The sequence below is a fragment of the Dromaius novaehollandiae genome, chromosome 4 (assembly GCF_036370855.1).
Source record: "Dromaius novaehollandiae isolate bDroNov1 chromosome 4, bDroNov1.hap1, whole genome shotgun sequence".
Taxonomy (NCBI): Eukaryota; Metazoa; Chordata; class Aves; order Casuariiformes; family Dromaiidae; genus Dromaius; species Dromaius novaehollandiae.
Window position 1 is genome coordinate 10,926,791 of NC_088101.1, and position 19,282 is coordinate 10,946,072.

Sequence of the window (19,282 nt, forward strand, 5' to 3'; positions counted from 1 at the left end):
ATGCCCTTCAAAAGCTTAGGTACCGAGTTTCCAGCTTACAAGGATCTGTAACAGGAAGGGTTCAGCTCCGCACGACGTGTGCGTGCAGAAGTACAAAACCTGGAGTCAGTATGTCACTGTTTGAGGAACCTTGGCACAGCTGATGTAAGCCACAAAACCCTCCTGACAGACCAAGTGTGCCAAAACCATGTTTTTCTTAGATCTGCTGTTTATGGCAAGAGAGCAGGAGAAGAATGAATGCCAGAAACAACAGCGACAGGAACTAGGATAGCCCGTGCTGTTTGGCTTTAAGGGCGTTCTCTCCATCCTTTGATAGCTACTCAATGCTCATACTTACTTTTGCAACTAAAATTCTCTGGACTGGCTCAGAGTCATCAAATACCACAAAACCGAAGTTAGGCAGTTTTCCTCCCACTCCTTTAGTATTTATGCGAAGTTCTACCACATTTCCAAAGCCTGGAAAGCACAAGCAAGGAGCCAAGTTATTAAAACCTACAGTGAGAGTTCCCCGACTTCTCCATTTCTTCCCAGAAAGCACCTGTCATGTTACAACATGCAAAGCTCCCCCATGTAGTCCTACAGAAAATGCTTCCGTTCTTCTTAGTCTCTGCAGCTGAAATTAATACTTACTCATGAAGAACTCCTTCAGTTCACTCTCATCGATATCGTGTGGCAAGTTCCCAACAAAGAGCTGATGGCTGTCTGGATAGCGAATTATTCGACGATTATCCGACTCGTTCTGCTCCATGTCCCCTCTCCCTGCCGTCAACAGAAAAAAGAAGGTAGAGCCATTGAGATTAGAACTTGTGTGTAGACTTGGACAAACACATCTATGAACAGCATCGAGCACGTTCGCTCGAAGCCTTCTGGGCTCTCAGGTCTTGAGCTTCTGTTTACCGTGGCCAACAGGGGAGGGAGGATACCATCTTCCTCTCTGGGTAGCTCTGGCAATTTTGCCACCTTTGAGCACCTCTCCATTACTAATTCTCTGTAATAGTAACACGAAGTATATGTTTTCTTTTCATCTAGTTTTCCTGGCTAGGTTAAATCAATCCCTGTTAGCTAATACATCTGGCATACTGGGTAAGCTTGTGTGAGAGGATCCTATTGTATCTTCTGATAATTAAACCAGTAAGTTTATACAACAAATAAAAACAAAACACTATTAAAAATTCCATTTAAAATGCCAGAAGACTTTTTCAAGGGGTAAAGGGGAAAATCCCACTACAGTCCCTGCTAAATCATACAGAAATGGAGCTTGCTACCTATTATAATGCTCTTTTCAAAAAATCTGGATTTAAGTCACCTCTCAGTTAACTCGTTAATACAACAACAATATCCTTATTTTGCACCCCTATTAAGCACAATTTTTGACAGTCGCTTCTTCTGGCTTTCATCTTCCACCATTTTGTCCCAAATAGAAGTGAAGTCCTTGATGTTCTCTCCAGCTCAGTGGAAACAGAACTATTGGTAAATTGGTCTAATTTTACCACATGTTGTCTAACAGCGTTTCTGCTCCTCACCCTACGTGCAATAAATATGCTTAGCGGCAGGCAGTATAAAATCCTGTAACTCACTAGCAAATCATTACCTACCTTGTAATGTGATCACAGCACACTGTTACCCCTTCTGTGTTTTAAGTATTGTAGTGTAGGTACGTACCCCTTTCTCCCCTCTCCTTCCCCCATGAGTCAATTTACAAAAAGCTTGCTAGGTTGTTTCAAAAGTTTCATTAAGCAGATCCAATGGCTCACAGACTTCCTTTGAAAGTAAGACCGTAGGGCAGAAGCTCCACCATTTGCTGAACTGACATTTTAGCTATTTCCCTCCTGTCCCTGCTGCCTCCTGGTTTCTTCAAAAGGAGAATTAAAAGAGTCGGGCTCTGCTACAGTTTTTCCTGTTTGGCTTATGATACGGTTTTGTTGTATCCACGTCCAAGAGTGGTGGAAATGCATTTTTGCAACTTTACTTAGCCTCAAGCGAGGAAATGCTTCCACTGATCAAAAGCAAAAGCAAAAAGCACTTAAAAACCAGGTCTGGGTCAGAAAGCTTGGGGGACGCTTACTGAGACCTCTTGTTAGAGCCAATTTTAATTAACCGGAGTTGGTAGAGAGGCTTACAGTTGCTGTGGTGTAACCACATCTGCGGGCAGTGCTTTGAGAGCCCTTGCCAAGTTTACACTAGCACTTCGGGATACTCACAAATACCGTCCTCTCCCTTACAACTCCAGACTTCTTTCCCCAGCAGATGATGAACTCGTCAGCAACTCTGGATTCGGGGCCTTTGACTAGATAGCTTTTTTCCAACACTGCACAGAGGTGCACCCAGTGACCAGGCTGGACTAACGAATACAACTCTGAAGACTTTCACCTCTCAACACCACTTCTGGCAACTGCAAAGTAACATGCAGCTTTTCTAGTGAGACTATCCCATGGATTTGGATACTCTGTACGAACAACATAAATAAAATTATTAACTGACTGAGGCAGAGCTGACACGGTAGAAAGGTTTTCGGCCAAAACAAAGAGCACTACAGGCCATAAGGACAGGCATGTAAGAGCTCTCATTCCCAGGATTCAGCAAAAGTTAGGGCTCATTCAAAAACACCAACAGATTTGAAAACTAGCTTTTCCAAACTGCATCAAGCCACCTGAAGGGTATTCAGCCATACAAGCAAGTGGCCTGACTATTAATAAACGATTCAAAAGAACAGAAGCTTAGAGATAACCCAAAACTTTTGCAACAACTCATCTCAGTGTGGACTACAAATCGTATTTCCCCATTTCCAGTTGAAGACAGTAGGGACAGACAGTTCATAATCAGCCAAGTACAGCCACAGTTACAGGCCAGACCATTTGAGGAGACCCATCTCACTAACTAGCCCCAAGCAGGGACACAAACCGATCCACGTTACCTGGTCTAGGTCCTCGGGGTGGAAAACCTGGTCTTTCCCTTGGACGCTGTTCACGTACGCGAGGAGGCTGAGACTGAGCTTCAGGTTTAGTTTCAACTCTTGGCTGAAAGAGGAGGAAAACACCCATTATTAAACACCATGTATTAAAGAAAAGCCCCAGTTAAAAACTAAAAAAAACCCAAAAATCATACAAGACAGGTAAGTGGCATGCACAAGACAAACTCGGGAAGATATGCATCCATGTCAATGTGTTTGTGTTTAGAAATATATTTTTTTCACCTCTATCAATTCCTCTGTACCAATCCAGGACTGCAGTGTTCAATTTTGTCTACTAAAAGGTGTAAAGCGAACATCTCTGAATCAGAACTTTTCCCCAAATGCATAGCTAAAGTGAACTTTCTGTGTTTGACCAGGCATTGAGACCCCCAACGCCCCATAATTCAAGAATCCCTTGAATCCCTTGACCTGGCTAAACCCCGCCATAGATCAAATAAAGCTTCCTCATGCCAAGCTCAAAGTTGAAGGATTAGCAGGGAGTCCAAGACAAACATGAAGAGATGGAGAAATCACATTTTCCATTCGAGCCTCTGAAGGATTCTTTTTCTAGAGTGCTGGAGAAGTGTAAGGCAGCTACTGAAAAGCAAGAGGAAAACCAAACAAAAGCCTTCAGAAGCGCATTTCTGATACAAAAAAGCCACCTGAAACAACAATTTCTACAGACTACCTGCTGAGATTCCTCCTCAACTTTCGTTATGTCAAGGTCACGATGTACAGAGGACAACCTGGAAATTCTCAGGAACAAGAACATCTAATGCAAACTTTTGCAAGCAAAAAATGCTTTTAAAGGTATTTTGAAGAAGAGACAGAACTTTCAAAACTATTTCCAAGCAGCCTGTTGGTTACTGAAGCAATTTCCAATCTTTCTGGAAATCCATTTTTTTGTACAACAGTCCAGCAGCTGCTGCTGTACTTGGTTCTTATCTTGGAAAGCCAAAATAATCCATAGAAGCTACAAGATGAACACTAGTTTCCGAGGAAGATTACACAAGGACTACAGTTATAAGCTCAGTCTATCAGACTGCCGCCGAAAAGCAGTTCGTGTTAAACAGCTCCCTTATTTTCCTTTGAGGACTCAAGGCAACTGACAGTTGCAACTGGAGAACCCCTGACAGGGAAAAAAGACATGAAACACCCAGGTGTTATGCACCAAATAAGTGTCTTAGTCCTCCTATCGCTTGTGCTCTATTCGGCTAGGCATTACCTTGTCTTTCAAACATTTCTAGAATCAGTATTTCAGCTCCAAGAATCAGCTGGAAAAATCATCATACCTCCTTCTGGCTCATAAGATCACCACCATCTTTTACTCTCACATCTTTACTGCATTAAAAATTACACCTCTGAAGAAAAACTCAAGACGCTTCCATCCTCCATTGCTTAGACTCTTACTGCTGTCAGGATTAAATACTCTTCCCCTGCCCCAACCAGAGCAAAAATCTGCTAAGTCACCGATGTCTCTCTTCTAGATCTTGTTATAACAGAAAACCGCTTTGCAGTCCACTGAACTTCTCACCTCCCACGTAAATACTTTCTCTGTACCTAACCAAAAAGCAGCTCATCTCATTAGTTGCTTTCTAACCAGTACCACCCCCTTTCACAGGGAAAAACTGCCTCAGTGCTCTCTGGCGCTGCTCGAATATGTGAGCACTTCTGCAAATCTCTGCTCTGCCAAAATACTGTAACCATTAGCAGCAGCACAAGGTTCCTGTAAAGAGCTGCCAGCTACAGTCCAAGCAGCAGCTAATTGCAACTTTTATTTCTCAGAGAGCACACAGAGGGGACTGGAAGTCACAGAAAAAGGATTTCCACAAAGACTAAAGGAGCGCTCAGCCCGGGAACAAGTTATGCCGCAAATCTCAACCTACCGGAGCCTTGAGAACAACTCCGGAAAAGATGACAGCGTCTCCGCTCGCTCCTAGAGCTCCACAGGAGAAGGATATGGGCCTCTTTCTGCCACTGCAATGCTACTGGTCGTGACAGCAAAAGCAGTCAGCCACAAGCCTTTCCTCAGCTTGGAACAGAATACCCTCCTCAGACAGAGGAGGACGGGCAGAAAGGGCGAGACACGAGGCGGCTCCAAAGGCTGGTACAATTCTGTTCCGGAAATCTTCAAGGTTTAAAAGCCTCTCCAGAGTGAGATGCTTGCCACACTGATGACACGTGCATGCAAAGAACCAACTAGCCAAGCAACCAACCCCACAAAACAAAGGAAAATGAAAAAAGCACATCCCCTCACCTGGATTCCAGCAGTCAGGTTAGACGCACAGCTCAGATCGCTGCCGCACTGTCTCGGAGGCAAACAGGGACCACGTAAGCACTCTCCGAAAGGCACTCGTCAGTCACTGCCACAAAGGCATCACAGACTGACACGAGCTACCGAGCCAAAAACACTAACCATCCTAAACCGAGAGAGGACGGAGCAGCTTTCAGAGCCTTCTCTTCAGCTAAACCTTGGTCCATAAAACTTAAGTCGGCCTTAAAATACCTTGGACTTCCAGCACAGTTATGTTTAATGCACAGATGCCTCCACAGAAAAAATTTAAAGTCTATTTAAAGTCTAAAGAGATTTTAGGGGGTGAGGTGAATGAAGCCTGTATAAACACCAACCTCATCTTGAACTCACCATTTCCGAGCCCAAAGGAAAGGGTCAAGGACTCAGTACCCTGCCTGCCTCCCCACCACCACCTCCAGGACAGCTACGGTATTGATGCCAGCAGAAGGTCAGGATGGCTTTCCGTTTACAGTAAAGAGCAAGACATGCAGCTAATGAGTGCAGAACGAGTAAAGGCACTCTCGCAACAGGCAAGGGCATCTCTCCCTCTTGCAGCAGGTCATTTTTTTTAAGTTCGTGGTAAAAGTCCAAGCGCCTGGTCTGCACCAGATCTCTGAGACTACTCACAAACACCAGCTGTCCTGAGGTTAAAAACTAAGTCTCTTCTTTGCTGTAAAGAGAAGGTCCAACTTATCACTGCAGGTTGTGATTAGTCAGTGACAATTTCTAATCACCCACAAAGAGAAAAAGAGCAAGGGTTACCTCAGCCAGGAATGCCGACCTGTTTAACTCCACAGCTGTCAACAGATAGGACCTGAATGGGTTTATATCTGAAACACCACACATGAAGCCATCCGAGACGTTCCGAGTTATACCACGGAGGTTTCATTTAAAACTTGATAAAAGACGGGGAAAAAAAACTGGAGCAATAGAAGGAGAGGGCTGAGACAAACAGTTTGTTGACTGTTTTGTAACATCACTGATGCTGGTTTGAGCAGCATCCCCTCCCCTCCCACCGGTGCAATCTACTATCCTTGTTTACATGTACCAGCCATTAATGAAGGCAAGAGCACGGGAACAAACTGCTGCTGCTTTGTAACCCCTTGCAGAAATAGTTTGGGTGCCTTTTCCACTAGCTTTCTGCACACCATGTCTGAAAAGCGTGCAAGAAAAGGAACTGAGAACAGACTATCCCGTCTCCAAAAGAGTTGAGAGAGTTAAAATCCTGCCTGTTCCACTCTTGTTCAAAAACTTCCGTGCAAAATTACTTGAACACGAAGTCACAGCAAACGTAACCTAAAGGCGGAAACCACAACGAGCTGCAGAGGCAACATAAAGAAGGTTCAACTGGACACCTACAGCCTATAGTCGGTTCTCTGGTCTAGAGCATTTTAAATGATTCTTCAGTCATATTACAAAAATCTATTCTCTCTATTGCAACTAAAACAGCACCGAACAACCTATTCTGGTTTTGTATAAGGAAAATCTATTCTGCCCTAAAAAAGAAGCACCGTTTTGACTGCTGAAATACCACCTGAATGCTCAAAGCCCCTTTGAAGACAATGAAAACAGACAGGCTTCCCAACTCGTTACGCAGCCATCATCTGATTTTCATGACAACCTTGTCGGACCAGAATCAATACCATACAAGGCAGATTTTTTTTTTTCAAAACATGCTTTTGGCTGAAGAGCAATCCTAGACCGGTTCCTCTCTGTCACTAAAAAATGGAGAAGAAACCACTGCAAAAACAACAGCTGCAATAACACAGCTGCTCTACTAAAAGTTGCAGTCTTTGTAAAAGGCTGGACGTGAGCTGCGCGATATACGCGCCTGTGGAATACAGCATCAGTAAAACAGATTAAAGTGCATGATTTTTTTATTTTGAGGGCTCTTTGTTTACATGGAGGCAGCTGAATTGAGAGTCTCAGGTCATCTCACACCAAGTTTTTTGGCATGTGCAGGACATGAGCTACCACCCGGTCAAACTTTCCTTCCTCCTTTCCCTCCTCCCGCAATCAGCTCAGGAATGGGAAGACAGCATCGTCCTGACAAGGAAATGTGAATCCTTCCATTCCTCACACAGTCATAAGTTGGTACAGGGTTCTGAACAAATGGATTACGGAGTCCAAAATATTTCTGTAGAGATAAGGCTTACAAGGCAAACTTGCACCTCTGAAAAATGGTGCAATCCCTTTTGGTGCTGGGGCACTTCTGCCAGCGAAATACCCCTTTTGCAAACGCATTAGGAAACTACTGTTTTGGGGGTTTTCTTGTGCTTTTTGTTGTTTTTTCTTTTTAAGCCAAACCATATCCCAAAAAGACAGGCCAAAAAAACCTTCAGTAGTGATTTCCTGATTGCACATTAACAGCTTTTAACTTTACCACCACCCAAAGTTACACCTGTTAAGTGTACGTGCCTTCAGCTGTGACAAGAAGGTGAGTGCATTAACATTTAAGACACAATTAATTTGTGAAATTTCAGCCATACAATTTGATCTGTTAATTTAAAAACTGAAGCAGTTTGCAGAAGTAATGAGACAACCCAAGGTGTTCACAGAGGGGTTACCTGTGAGACGGGTGCTTTAACATGGGGTGGAATTCCAGAGGAAGAAACAGTACCACTAGGAGGCAGGTTTTTACTGGTCACTGAAGCCCAAGAGAAAGCCTGCAGGAAATGCAACAAACCTAGGCTACTAATCATGGCAAACCACTGACATTCCTACAGGGAAACTCGTCTGCTGAAAATACACTTTTGGTTCACATCTAGCTGTTAAATCATTGTTGTGCTAGCATTACATCGACGATACAGAAGGATTTGCAGTTCTAACCATCTGCGGACTCCGACAGTATAGATCGAGTAGGTACCGTACTCACTACCACTATTTGAGTTTGCTCAGTTCCCTCAGCATCCCGAGATCACTGCTTTCCGTGATGTAACCAAACCTAGGACTGAAAACCCTGTGCTATTAAGTGTCTTCTGCAGAAAGAAAGGAAGCGGATGCCAGAAGTTAGAACTTAAAATGGAAAAGAGAAAAAGGATTGGCAAAATAGGGGAGACTGACACTGGAGCTGGAAAATGACCTCTCCAGTTTTCATTGACTCCTCCCATCTTTTTCAAACTACCTAGATGTAACCATATCAGATGACTCATGGTGTGTGCATCGTGTTTTGTAAGATGTGGCATCCTGCCTCTAAGGGAGACAGTCAAAGCCCTCATACTCATTTTAAAGCTATACTGCCAGTAACTTTGCAAGTGTCAATGCATTATTAAGTTTTTTTTTCCTTCTCTCAAGAAAGAACAGTGGTTCTTATTATCTGAGGTTTTTGTTGGTGGTGGTTTGGGGTGTTTTTTTTTTTAAACACATCTTAACTCCACATTTATAAAGGTTTACACATGCATAAAACCACACAAACACACTTTACAAGCAGAGCATTATATTTACGATAGGTGACTTGAGTAACATTTTAAAATAACATTATTTCCTTTTTGGCTAAAAAATTCACATTTTTGTAAGTTAAAAATTAAATTTTAACTGTTCATACAGCATGAGACTGAAAACAGATACCAGCTTGGCCACTCAAAAAGGCTAAGTTCAAAAGCAAATCTTTTGGTTTACCATTTTCACTGAGAAGCACAGATACGACTTTTAACTAACCTTTGGTGGTTCTTGTGGTAGTGAAACAGGTTCTACAGGAGGTGGAGATGGAGACTTTTCTTCTAGCTCTTCAAGGGTCTTCTCTTCTACTTCAGCTTTCAGCTCCTCAGTTTTTGTTTCAGATTCCAGTTCCGGCTCAGGTTCGTGAGATGGTTCTTCTAGTGGCTCCTCTATTCCATTACTACGATAATCAGAAGCATTTTATGCAGTTAATCAATTGCTTAGTATTTTCTGACTTTTTTAACAGCTATACTGTAGTAAAGATTGGTATTAAAATGATTATTCTGTGTCAAATTGCTACCATATGTTATCTATACATATGATCTTGTGAGAATTTAAGCTGTACTGCTCTGGTTGCACACAAAATCAAACTGTATTTCTGCTAAAATGAAGAAAAGTTTTGCAATTCCCTGCAGAGAATCTGAATACAACGCCGGGCACGTAAACCCTTCAAGGAACAGACGCTAAACTCAAGAAGCGCTGTTCCTACAAGACAAGGAGCACAGACCAACAGAAGATTAAGCTACACACATAAATTAGGCTGGTTTTGGAAGCATACCAGCCACTTACTTACCGAACTGCCATACAAGTACATTACCAAAGGAATTGCAAGTTTTGTTTATTGAAAGTTACGTGCAACTCATTTTCCATTCTGACTATATTCCATGCAAGGGGTCTGAAGTTCTTTACTTCTCTCTTTCAGCCACCCAAAAAGTTTATCAAATTCCAAATACTTATGTCTACGCAACTCCTGTCACAGGTGAGAGTACATGCCTAAGTGACTAACTGCTGAACCTCACATTTGCATGTTCCTTCTGAATAGCCTAATATCCCACGAATGAGACCTGACTGAACTCTCAGGCATCAAAACCTTCCTGCATGACCTTGAGCAAGTTCTGCCAGTATTCCAGCAGACTTCCCTCTTCCTTTAGAGACCTCAACAAAATCATTATTTGAACAGCATTTAGCATTCCCACTGATGCACTTAACAGACATCATGACTGATTTTGTAAATGTTTTTTTGACTGAGGAAACAAGACAGTAAGCTCTGGCCCTTAAAAGGCATTCCCATGTTTCAAAAAGTGTAATTTCTTATAAAATATATTTTTCTTATAAAAAGGTAAAGAAACTTTTTTTCTTTCATGTAGATTTGATTTTAAGACACCCAAGGCACAAACCTATTCTTTCAATGCAGCTGTAGAACAGCTTCTCCAAAATTAGTCCTTTCTTTCAGTTTCAGGTGCTACCCAAATTTAAGGAGTAGCATATCATTAACCACCCCTTTGTTAAACCATCTGTTCAATATGACTTGCATCACACCAACTCATTATTATAATTTTTTTTATAGTAGAGACTACAATAAGCGTATACATAAACGCATTTGCTACCTTCTCACTTCACACTTGAAGCCAGAAGTGAAAATAATCAACACACGTAAGAACATCCTCTACGTCCTCTCTTCATTCCAGAATCATTGCTTAGAATAATACAAGGCAACATAACATAAATCCACAGCAAATTTAGCAGAGTTTCCTAAACCCATTAAATCACATCCAGAATCCAAAAGCCAAAACGATTCCGGTTTTCTTAAAAAAGCAACTTCATTTAATAAAATCCGTTTCTTACGTTACAGGGTGATTTTCATAGTAAGCACCGCTTGCATTTTCTTGCACAGGTTCAGGTGACGGCTGCCTTTCCTCCTGCTCCTCTTCCACCTCTTCTTCAGACTCTGACACAAAAGAAAAAGTTCCTTGAACATCTCTGCAAGCGTACACAAGCCCCACTTAAAATGGAAGTATATTCAACCAGCAGCAATTTAAGGAGAGCTTCATCAGTAAGCGCTACAGTAAGAGAGGCAAGACCATTCTGCTCTTTCAGGAGGCTTTGTTTCTTACCATTTTTATAAAAGGAGGAAAAGGAGGAAATGGAGCTGCTTTGCTCTTGGAAAGCTCTGAGGAAGGTTTGGGGGTCTTTTTAAGCATCAGATGCTTTCCATATGTTGGCAGTAGGAAAGGAAGTTTAAATACCTAGCTCATAAATCACAGTACCTAAAACTAAGAAGGTTAACCTCAAATACAAGAAGGATGATTGCTCGAGATGCTTTGTTCCATGGAAGTAAGACGATGGAAATTCCAGCAGTAACCCAGTGAACATATGTACACACATTCTATCTGTACTCTTCTTTGATTTGCTTTGGCTCAATGAACAGGAAAAAAAAAAGCTTGAGAACACACTCAAGTTCGGCCTGTGAATAGAAATTAATCGCTGAAGGTGGTGATGATACGAAAGCAAACTACATCTTATAGTCAAAAAAGCCAGTTAGATTTTATTCAAATCCCTTCACCTACAAATGCAACTGACAAGAGAAATCAACTCTACCTAACAAAACTCAGTTGCAGAAAAAGTGCAATTGCTCACTTCATTGCCCTTCTCTACCCAGCCTCACTCAGCCTGCGCAAGTTCAGTCTTTCAGGGGACAAGGCGCTACAAGAAGAGCTTGGTTTTACAGAGAGTGTTTTGGACTAGCAGACAGTCACAACAACACAACCTAGGCTCTCCCTCTCTCCCTGCTTCTAAATTACCAGGCTCCACAATAACACAGCACAGTCTCTATCTTTCCATGTCCTCTAGACACTTGCAAAAACTCTAAGCCTATGGTAGAGGAGCAGGTACAAGACAAGCTCTGTTATGTCAGAAGTACAGTTCTTCTCACCTTCATCAAGTTCTCCTTCTGAATCTCCAAATACTTCATCTTCGTATCTGAAGATATCGTTATGGACATAGAACTTGTTTGGAACAGATCCCTGTAGAAGAGGGACATAAACATTTTTTGCATGTATGATATATTAGCAGTTAACGACACGGACAGATTAGAGCTATAAGCTTTGGGGAAAACACATTTTGGAATAGGACTATTTCATTAAAATCCCTTTTCAAGTGGTATCTCTTCTCTGAGCAAATAATTAAACAACAACTTCAACCCATTGGAAAGATGAAAAGTTTCAAGCAGAATAATACAGTTCTTGCTAACGCATGGTAATCATAGATCCTAACTAAACATTAAGTTTATCAGTTTCATCAAGTCACCTGTGAAATGTTCTCTATTAAAAAAAAAAAACTTACCAAAAAAACACACTGAACATTCACAGGGTGGCTGTACGCTCATACTATTGCATAACAAAACAAAGAAGAAATTCAACAAAGCTCTGAAGCACTAATAATCAATGATGCAACAGTTTTTGATGAAATGGGGGAAAAGATGTAGAAAGAATAAAAGAAACCCTTTAGCATAACAGGGCTTCACTCTTGCTAACAACTGAATTTGAGCAGTGATTTGCACTGCATCAACCAATACTCATATTTATCAGCAGACTTGAAGAAAGGATAGAACTACATTAGAGTGTTCATCTACAGGACTGGCTGTTATTTGTCTTCGTTGGTGGAAATAGCAGCTCCCAAACACAAGTTCCTATTTGCCTTGGATTACCACGCCAGAACCTCAAGTCTAACAAAATATAACAGCTCGAAACAGGTCCAATACACTCATTCTTCTGCATTCACGTACTGTGACACTTTTAATCATAGTCTTTTGGCCAAGCTCTAAAAGCCAGGTAGTATCTTTTAGCCCTCTAAGACAGATCATAGCTACAGGCCAGGCTTTCATCATCACTACTTGAAGTCAAACACAGTCTTAGATCTACTTACTTCTGGAGCAAGTACAAAAGTCTGCATGAACTTCCTCATCGGCTGCCCGTTGTTTGACAGCTCTCCCATAACCTGCACAACCACCCCGTCACTCAAAGTAGCGTGAGCATCCACATGACGAATCTTGGTGTGACATTCACTGAACTGTAATGACATCACTTTTTTGTGTATCTCCTAGAAATAAAGAGTTACATGTTAGCTACACCAAGTTTTGTACAGAGCTTTACACCTTTTAAATGCCTAAGCCTGAGCCTGAACTAATGCAAAAAAGCACCCTGCTCAAGCTCAGAAGGTAAACACAGGAATGAAACCTTGTCTTTCACCTAGAACAGCCCATCTGGGCTTAAATAATTCTGCCCTTTTCAAGTACTTTTAAGAGGAGCTAAATACATCACAACTTGCTATCCAATTTTCCAGCTGCATTACTATATATGAGCCATTTTAAGACTTCCACTTTTAAGGGGCCTTTTGAAGAGAGAGAGGATTCATCTCTGCTTATTAAAAAAATAAAAAATAAAAAAATTAAAAAAAAAAGACCCAACCAGCCAACCAAACGAAAAAAACCCCTCTCCCCAGCCACGAAGTACCAAATCTCACAGCCGTAGGCTACACCTACACTGTCACGGTTTTCCTAGCCATAAAACAGGTTCTGCTGGTGACAGGAGAAGCAGCCAAACTTGGCTGTGGCTCAAAACAATTGCCCAAAAGAAGCTACGACAGGAAGATAAGCTCGCAGGTGGCAGATGTTGTTCCAAAAAGCAGCTACAATCAAAAAGAAGCACTTATGCTTTCTGGGGTAATGCCACTTCTTCAAAAGTTATTTTCAGAGATAAATTCTCTTAAAAGAAGTCCACCCACAGAAGAATTTGGTAACATGCAGAATCCATCGCAAGTCTCAAAGATCATAGTTCCTTTGCCAAAGAATCACTTGTAACTGAAATTAGATACATCAAGAGGCCAGTCTAACAAATGTTTTGCTGCCTGTCCTAGAATTATCTTCCACACTCCAGGTGCACAGCTAACGTGAGCACCAAATATAACCCACAATAACAGCAGCAGCAATCAACTAAAAAATTCAAGCTAATAAGTAATTAAATTTGTATTGGCCTCTGAACAGCAATCAGGATCACAATCCATTATTTACGAGATAAGAAAATCAACAGAAGTATTTGATTAAAAAAATGACTGACAAATACAAGAAGTTCTGAACATTAGTGAAGGCTATACCACCAATTTTGATACGCACAGCTTGACCATACACTGCTTCTTGCGGTTTCCCACTGGCATCCAGTCCTCCATGGACATAAGAAGAGTTCCTGCCATAAAATCTGCAAAAGTAAAGAGATGTAAAGTTTATAGCTGTGAAAAAAAATAAAGCAAAACCACAACCAACAAGTGTTTCAGCCCGAAATTGTCGAGCCTTTAAAACCAAAATCTTTTTATGGCAGTAAACATGTTGCTGTTCATCAGATTAACAGCAAGATGGACTATAAGATGCCCTGTCAGAAGACCATCAGTCATACACAATGTGGGTCCAAAAAGACAAACACACATCTTCCACATCTGACTCTCAGTAGGAAGGAATAGCCAACTACGTAACAAGAAAAAAAAAGGGGGGTGGGGGGAACTAAAGATGTTTCCCACATCTAGCTCAAGAATCAGTTATGATCTCAACAGCTTGTTCAAACAAACCAGATCAAAACAGCCACTAGGTCAGTTCTGTATGGAAGTACTTAAGATGCTACTGTTAGTGACAGTTCTGCACCATTTAAAGTGAATGCAGTTGACTAACGTTAGGCAGCCCTATAATTTCATGTGGTTATGTTGTCCTTAAGAATTTTGAGAGTTCAGAGTTCAAGGGAGAGCGAGAGAGCAATCTAAAACCTTCAGGAAATAAGCTGCCCAAAGTCTTTCCTCAAGTACAGAATATCACCTGCGCCAACAGAGCTTGCCTGACAATTGTCAACCCAGATTCCTCCAACCTGAGGCAGGGCCATCCTGGGAGGCAGTTAACCAGTCAGCAACAGCACTCCCCCCCACCCTGAAAAACACACTTAAAAAATAATAATAATAAAAAAAAACCTTAATACTTTTTGCCAAGAATCCATACTGAAAACTCACTTCCCTCAATAAGGAATACTCTATGGACATTTCCCATTTCCACTCAACATACCAGGCATACAGCATAATTTGGTAAAATGCATTTCAGAGTTGTTCCAATGAAGCTCAAATTTTAGACGGTTGTGGGTAGCATCTAGTATCTCTTTTAAATTTATCTTCAACATGCTAAATGCCTTCACAGTTATCATTTTTCTCACACGTGTGCTTCTGTGAACGACATGCCACCCCAACCTGGAAAAATCAGTCCACATGTACGAGGAACACTAGTTCTTCAATGCTCCCAGAGCATGTGTTAATATTGATGAAATGGGGAGGTAATATTGCAACTCTAAGGGAAGCAGGGTGTAAAGGAAACCTGGAATAGCTAGCTGTCCTTCATTCACTCAAGCAGTCAGGTAGGAAAAATATACTAATTGCCTTTTAAACCAACCCCCCCCCCCCCCAAAATCTTGCCAAGGCTACAATCGCTGTCACTACAGGTAAATGCTCTTACGAGCAAAATCAAAGACTACTTGCAACACCAAGCTGGAGGCATGGGTAATCTACCCCAACATTCAGTCTGACTGCAATCAAAACAATCGGTTGTTTAACCAAAACTGATACCATCCATTTTCCCTTGCCTCAACGCTATGGATGAAAAGAGGCATTACTCAAAAGCTCAATTTTCAAGTAAGCTGTTTGAGACCTCTAACTTGTTATCAATCAAGCAGTCCAATTTTTCACCATTAGCCTTATGCCAAGGCCTGAGACAGAGCAACCCACATAAGTAATTGCTTTTTTGAACACTGGCAAAGCTATATTCATCTTCATTTATTGTAAGTTTGTGCTGCTCTGAGTCCAAATGTGGAAATGCAAAATCTTAAGTGATAAGCTATAGCCAATCAAAACCAGAAAAGAAAAGCAACACTTTCGGAATACAACTTAAATCATAGTTACAGATGAGTGAGACCACTTTATTTTCCACCTACCTCATCCAATTCTTGACATTTATGCTGAAATCTCCAACTGTGATCTGGATAAAACATTTCAGAGGCAATGCAAAATATGGTATCCTGAAATAGTTAGCATGCTTGCCTTAGGTACTACATGCAAGTGATTCCTCCGCAACTGTATTTTGTTTTAAAATCTATTTTGAAAAATATTCCTGTAATATGTCAATGTTACTATTTTATCAGCTGAAAAGTATCTCACTTTTCCACAGAAGAAATAACTTGATAACATGCAATACATCCCAAGGATATGATCAGACTTAATTCTAGAACTTAAAGAGTTTTCAGTAAGTTGAAATAGCCTTCAAGAGCACAAAAGTTAGTCAGAACATTCTTCTGCCACACTCGAGAATTAAAGTTTATCTAATTTCTGATGAACAGGACACACTTTCTTTCAAGAACATAAGTTACTATTGTACGGAAGCGTTACCTGTGCAAGAAGTCAGGAGCTTTATTTAGCAGAGTGTAGTACTGCCTCACAAACTCCCGCCCTACAAGCAGGGGACTTGGCTTCTCCATCACCATTTCTTTGGTACACAGTGTCAAATGCTGTAATTAAAAATATATACATTAGTTCAAAGACAAATCTATATATTCAAACTTCCTCATAAAGGGAAGAACATAACGATTTTACAATTTAAAGAATTATGGAAACAGGAGTTGTACGCTCACAGAACTACTCCATCAATGCATGCAAACCCTCCCTCCCACTCTGAGTAACTAATTCTTGCTAAGATTCTTACAGAACAGGTGCTTTCTTTCCAAAGAACACCCTTAAAAACGTCTAGAACAATTTATTTAACCTTTAGCTCTAAATTGATGAACAATTAAAATCCAAGTTAAATAGTATTGCAAAACAAACAGGAATACACTTTATTAAGTAGAAAGCCAGTAACATTCCTTTATCTCAAAGCAGATCTGCTTCAAAAGGCTACTGTGACATCTAAATACACAGAAGGCAGCACTGACATTCTGAAATTACTGTATGGGCTGGATTTGCGTTCCCTGAAGACTGGAAAGGGAAGCCATTACACCTTGGAGATCATCAAAGCCTTAGGCATTACTTGCCAGGCCAACTGCCATTCACATTTGTCACAGAATAACTTAGGTTGGACTGGAACTCTGCAAGTCATTTGGTTCAATCCCTTGCTCAAAGCATGACCAGTTTATATCAAGCTGCTCATAGGCTCATCTAAAGAAGCTCTCAGTAAGTATATTTGCTTATATCTGAACAGAACTTCTCTTTTTGCAAATGGTGTCTGTTGGCTCTCAACCTAACACTGTGCACCTTGGAGTAGTTTGGCTCCATATCCCCCCACGAGAAAGGCAGCAGTGACATCCCCCCTTGGTCTTCTGTTCTTCAGGCTGAACAAACCCCGTCCTAAGTCTCCTTGTATACATCATGTGCTTCAGTCCCCAATAACCCTGCTGATAGTACACCACACTTGTTCCAGCACATCAGTATCTTTTTTGCACTGAGTAGCTAAAATGGGGGGCAATAATACAGGTTTGGGTCTCACAGGAGCCAAATGGAAGGGAAGAATCACTTCTGCTGGCTACAATCTTGCCTACACAGCCCAGGATGCAGTTGCCGTTCTCATCACCTCAAGGGCACACTGCTGATTCAAGTTCAACTTTTCCACCAGGGCCCCAAAGTCCACTTTTGCAAAGCTGCTTCTTACCTGGTCCATTGCCAGGCTTTACTGTCTCATGGAGTTATTCCATGCAGATGCAGGACTTGGCAATTTGCCTTTATTGAACTTCATGATCTTCCTGTCAGCCCATTTTTCCAGCCTATCCCTCTGAGTATGGACCATTCCCCCTATCTGATATTATACAGAAACTTCCCGAGAGTGCACTCTGTCCCATCATCCAGGACATCAGAAAGGTGTTAAACAGCATCAATCCTAGTATTGCCCCTTGAGGAATTCTGCTAGCAACCAGTTGCCAGTTGGAATTTATACCATTGATGATATGCTGATCACAAGCTTCTGATGCTGGCTGTCCAGGCGGTTTTCCACTCACCTCATAGCCAGTCTACTCAATTTGACTACAAGGAGAGTATGGAAAACTATTTCCAAGGTCTTACTAAAATCAGTGAAAACCACATCTATTGCTCTGTCCTCACCTGCTGAGCCATTCATCTCATTACAGAAGGCAATCCAGTTCAGCAAACAGAAACTGCCCTCAGTAAATCCATGCTGGCTGTTCCCAAACACTTTCTTGTCCTTCACAGACCTGATCATTCACAGAATCACAGAATGGTTGAGGTTGGAAGGGACCTCTGCAGATCATCTAGTCCAACGCCCCTGCTCAAGCAAGGTCACCTAGAGCACCTGGCCCAGGATGGTGTCCAGACAGCTTTTGAATATCTCCAAGGAAGGAGACTCCACAACCTCTCTGGGCAACCTGTTCCAGGGCTCAGTCACCCTCCCACTAAAGAAGTTTTTCCTCATGCTCGGACAGACCTTCTTGTGTTTCAGTTGGTGCCCGTTGCCTCTCGTCCTGTCGCCAGGTGCCACTGAGAAGAGGCCGGCCCCATCTTTACAGCTGCCCTTCAGATGCTTATACACATTGATAAGATTCCCCGCTCAGTCTTCTCTTCTCCAGGCTGGGCAGGCCCAGCTCTCTCAGCCTTTTCTCGTAGGAGAGATGCTCCAGTCCCTTCCTCACCTTAGTAGCCCTGTGCTGGGCTCTCTCCAGTAGCTCCATGTCTCTCTTGTACTGGGGAGCCCAGAACTGGACCCAGTCCTCCAGATGCAGCCTCATCAGGGCTGCGTGGGGGGGGAAGATCACCTCCCTCGACCTGCTGGCAATGTTGTTCCTAATGCAGCCCCGGATACCATGGGCCTTCTTGGCCACAAGGGCACGTTGCTGGCTCACGGTCAACTTGTCCACCAGGACCACCAGAGCCTTCTCTGCAGAGCTGCATTCTAGCAGGTCAGCCCCCAGCCTGTCCTGGTGCATGGGGTTATTCCTCCCTATCACTTCCCGAAGAATTTGCTTTTTAAACCCTCTCAGGGTCCAAAGCGAGGCTAGACAACCTGTGCTTTCCAAGATCTGCCTCCTTTACCTTTCTGAAGATGGATGTGACGTTTGCCTTTTTACTGTCACCAGGAATCTCCCCTGTTCACCAGGACCAGCTAAAGATGACGGGAAGCAGCCTTGCAATGGCACTGGTGATGTGGAGATGCCCAGGATCCTTGGATACTTTTCATTTAATCCCATGGATTTCTGTATGACAGATTTGCTCAACTGGTCTCTAATTCAGTATTTTCCTAACTGGGAATAACACCTTGCTTCCTGAGACTCTGTTACCAGGCTCAAGGACACGAGAGGCCTGAGGGCAGATCCCAACAGTAGAAACCAAGGCAAATAAAGCATTTACTACCCCAGCTTTTTTCCCTATGTTCTTTGTCACTAGGTTCCCTGTCCCACTGACACGCGATCCTTTTCTTTCCTTTGCTGCCAATGTAGGAATAGAAACCGGTTTTGTTGCCCTTGACATTCCTCCTTAGTTGCAACTGCAGCTGAGCTTTGGCTTTCCCAATATCATCCACGAACACT

General features: G+C 42.2%; 1 protein-coding gene across 2 annotated transcripts in view; it reads right to left on the minus strand.

The window, feature by feature from the left end:
- The window catches only part of G3BP2 (G3BP stress granule assembly factor 2), a 30,316-nt gene that overhangs the window by 3,371 nt on the left and 7,663 nt on the right, over positions 1-19,282 (minus strand). Inside the window, exons 2-11 of one of the 2 annotated variants that reach the window (XM_064510400.1) lie at positions 16,146-16,264; positions 13,852-13,933; positions 12,606-12,779; positions 11,614-11,704; positions 10,527-10,629; positions 8,901-9,081; positions 7,811-7,909; positions 2,915-3,017; positions 631-759; positions 338-456 (exon numbers count right to left, since the gene is read on the minus strand). In XM_064510400.1, coding sequence (XP_064366470.1) covers positions 338-456; positions 631-759; positions 2,915-3,017; positions 7,811-7,909; positions 8,901-9,081; positions 10,527-10,629; positions 11,614-11,704; positions 12,606-12,779; positions 13,852-13,933; positions 16,146-16,240 — 1,176 coding nt within the window. In that variant the 5' untranslated portion in view covers positions 16,241-16,264. The remainder of the gene's footprint in view (positions 1-337; positions 457-630; positions 760-2,914; positions 3,018-7,810; positions 7,910-8,900; positions 9,082-10,526; positions 10,630-11,613; positions 11,705-12,605; positions 12,780-13,851; positions 13,934-16,145; positions 16,265-19,282) is intronic. The other variant, XM_064510401.1, reaches the window with a different exon arrangement.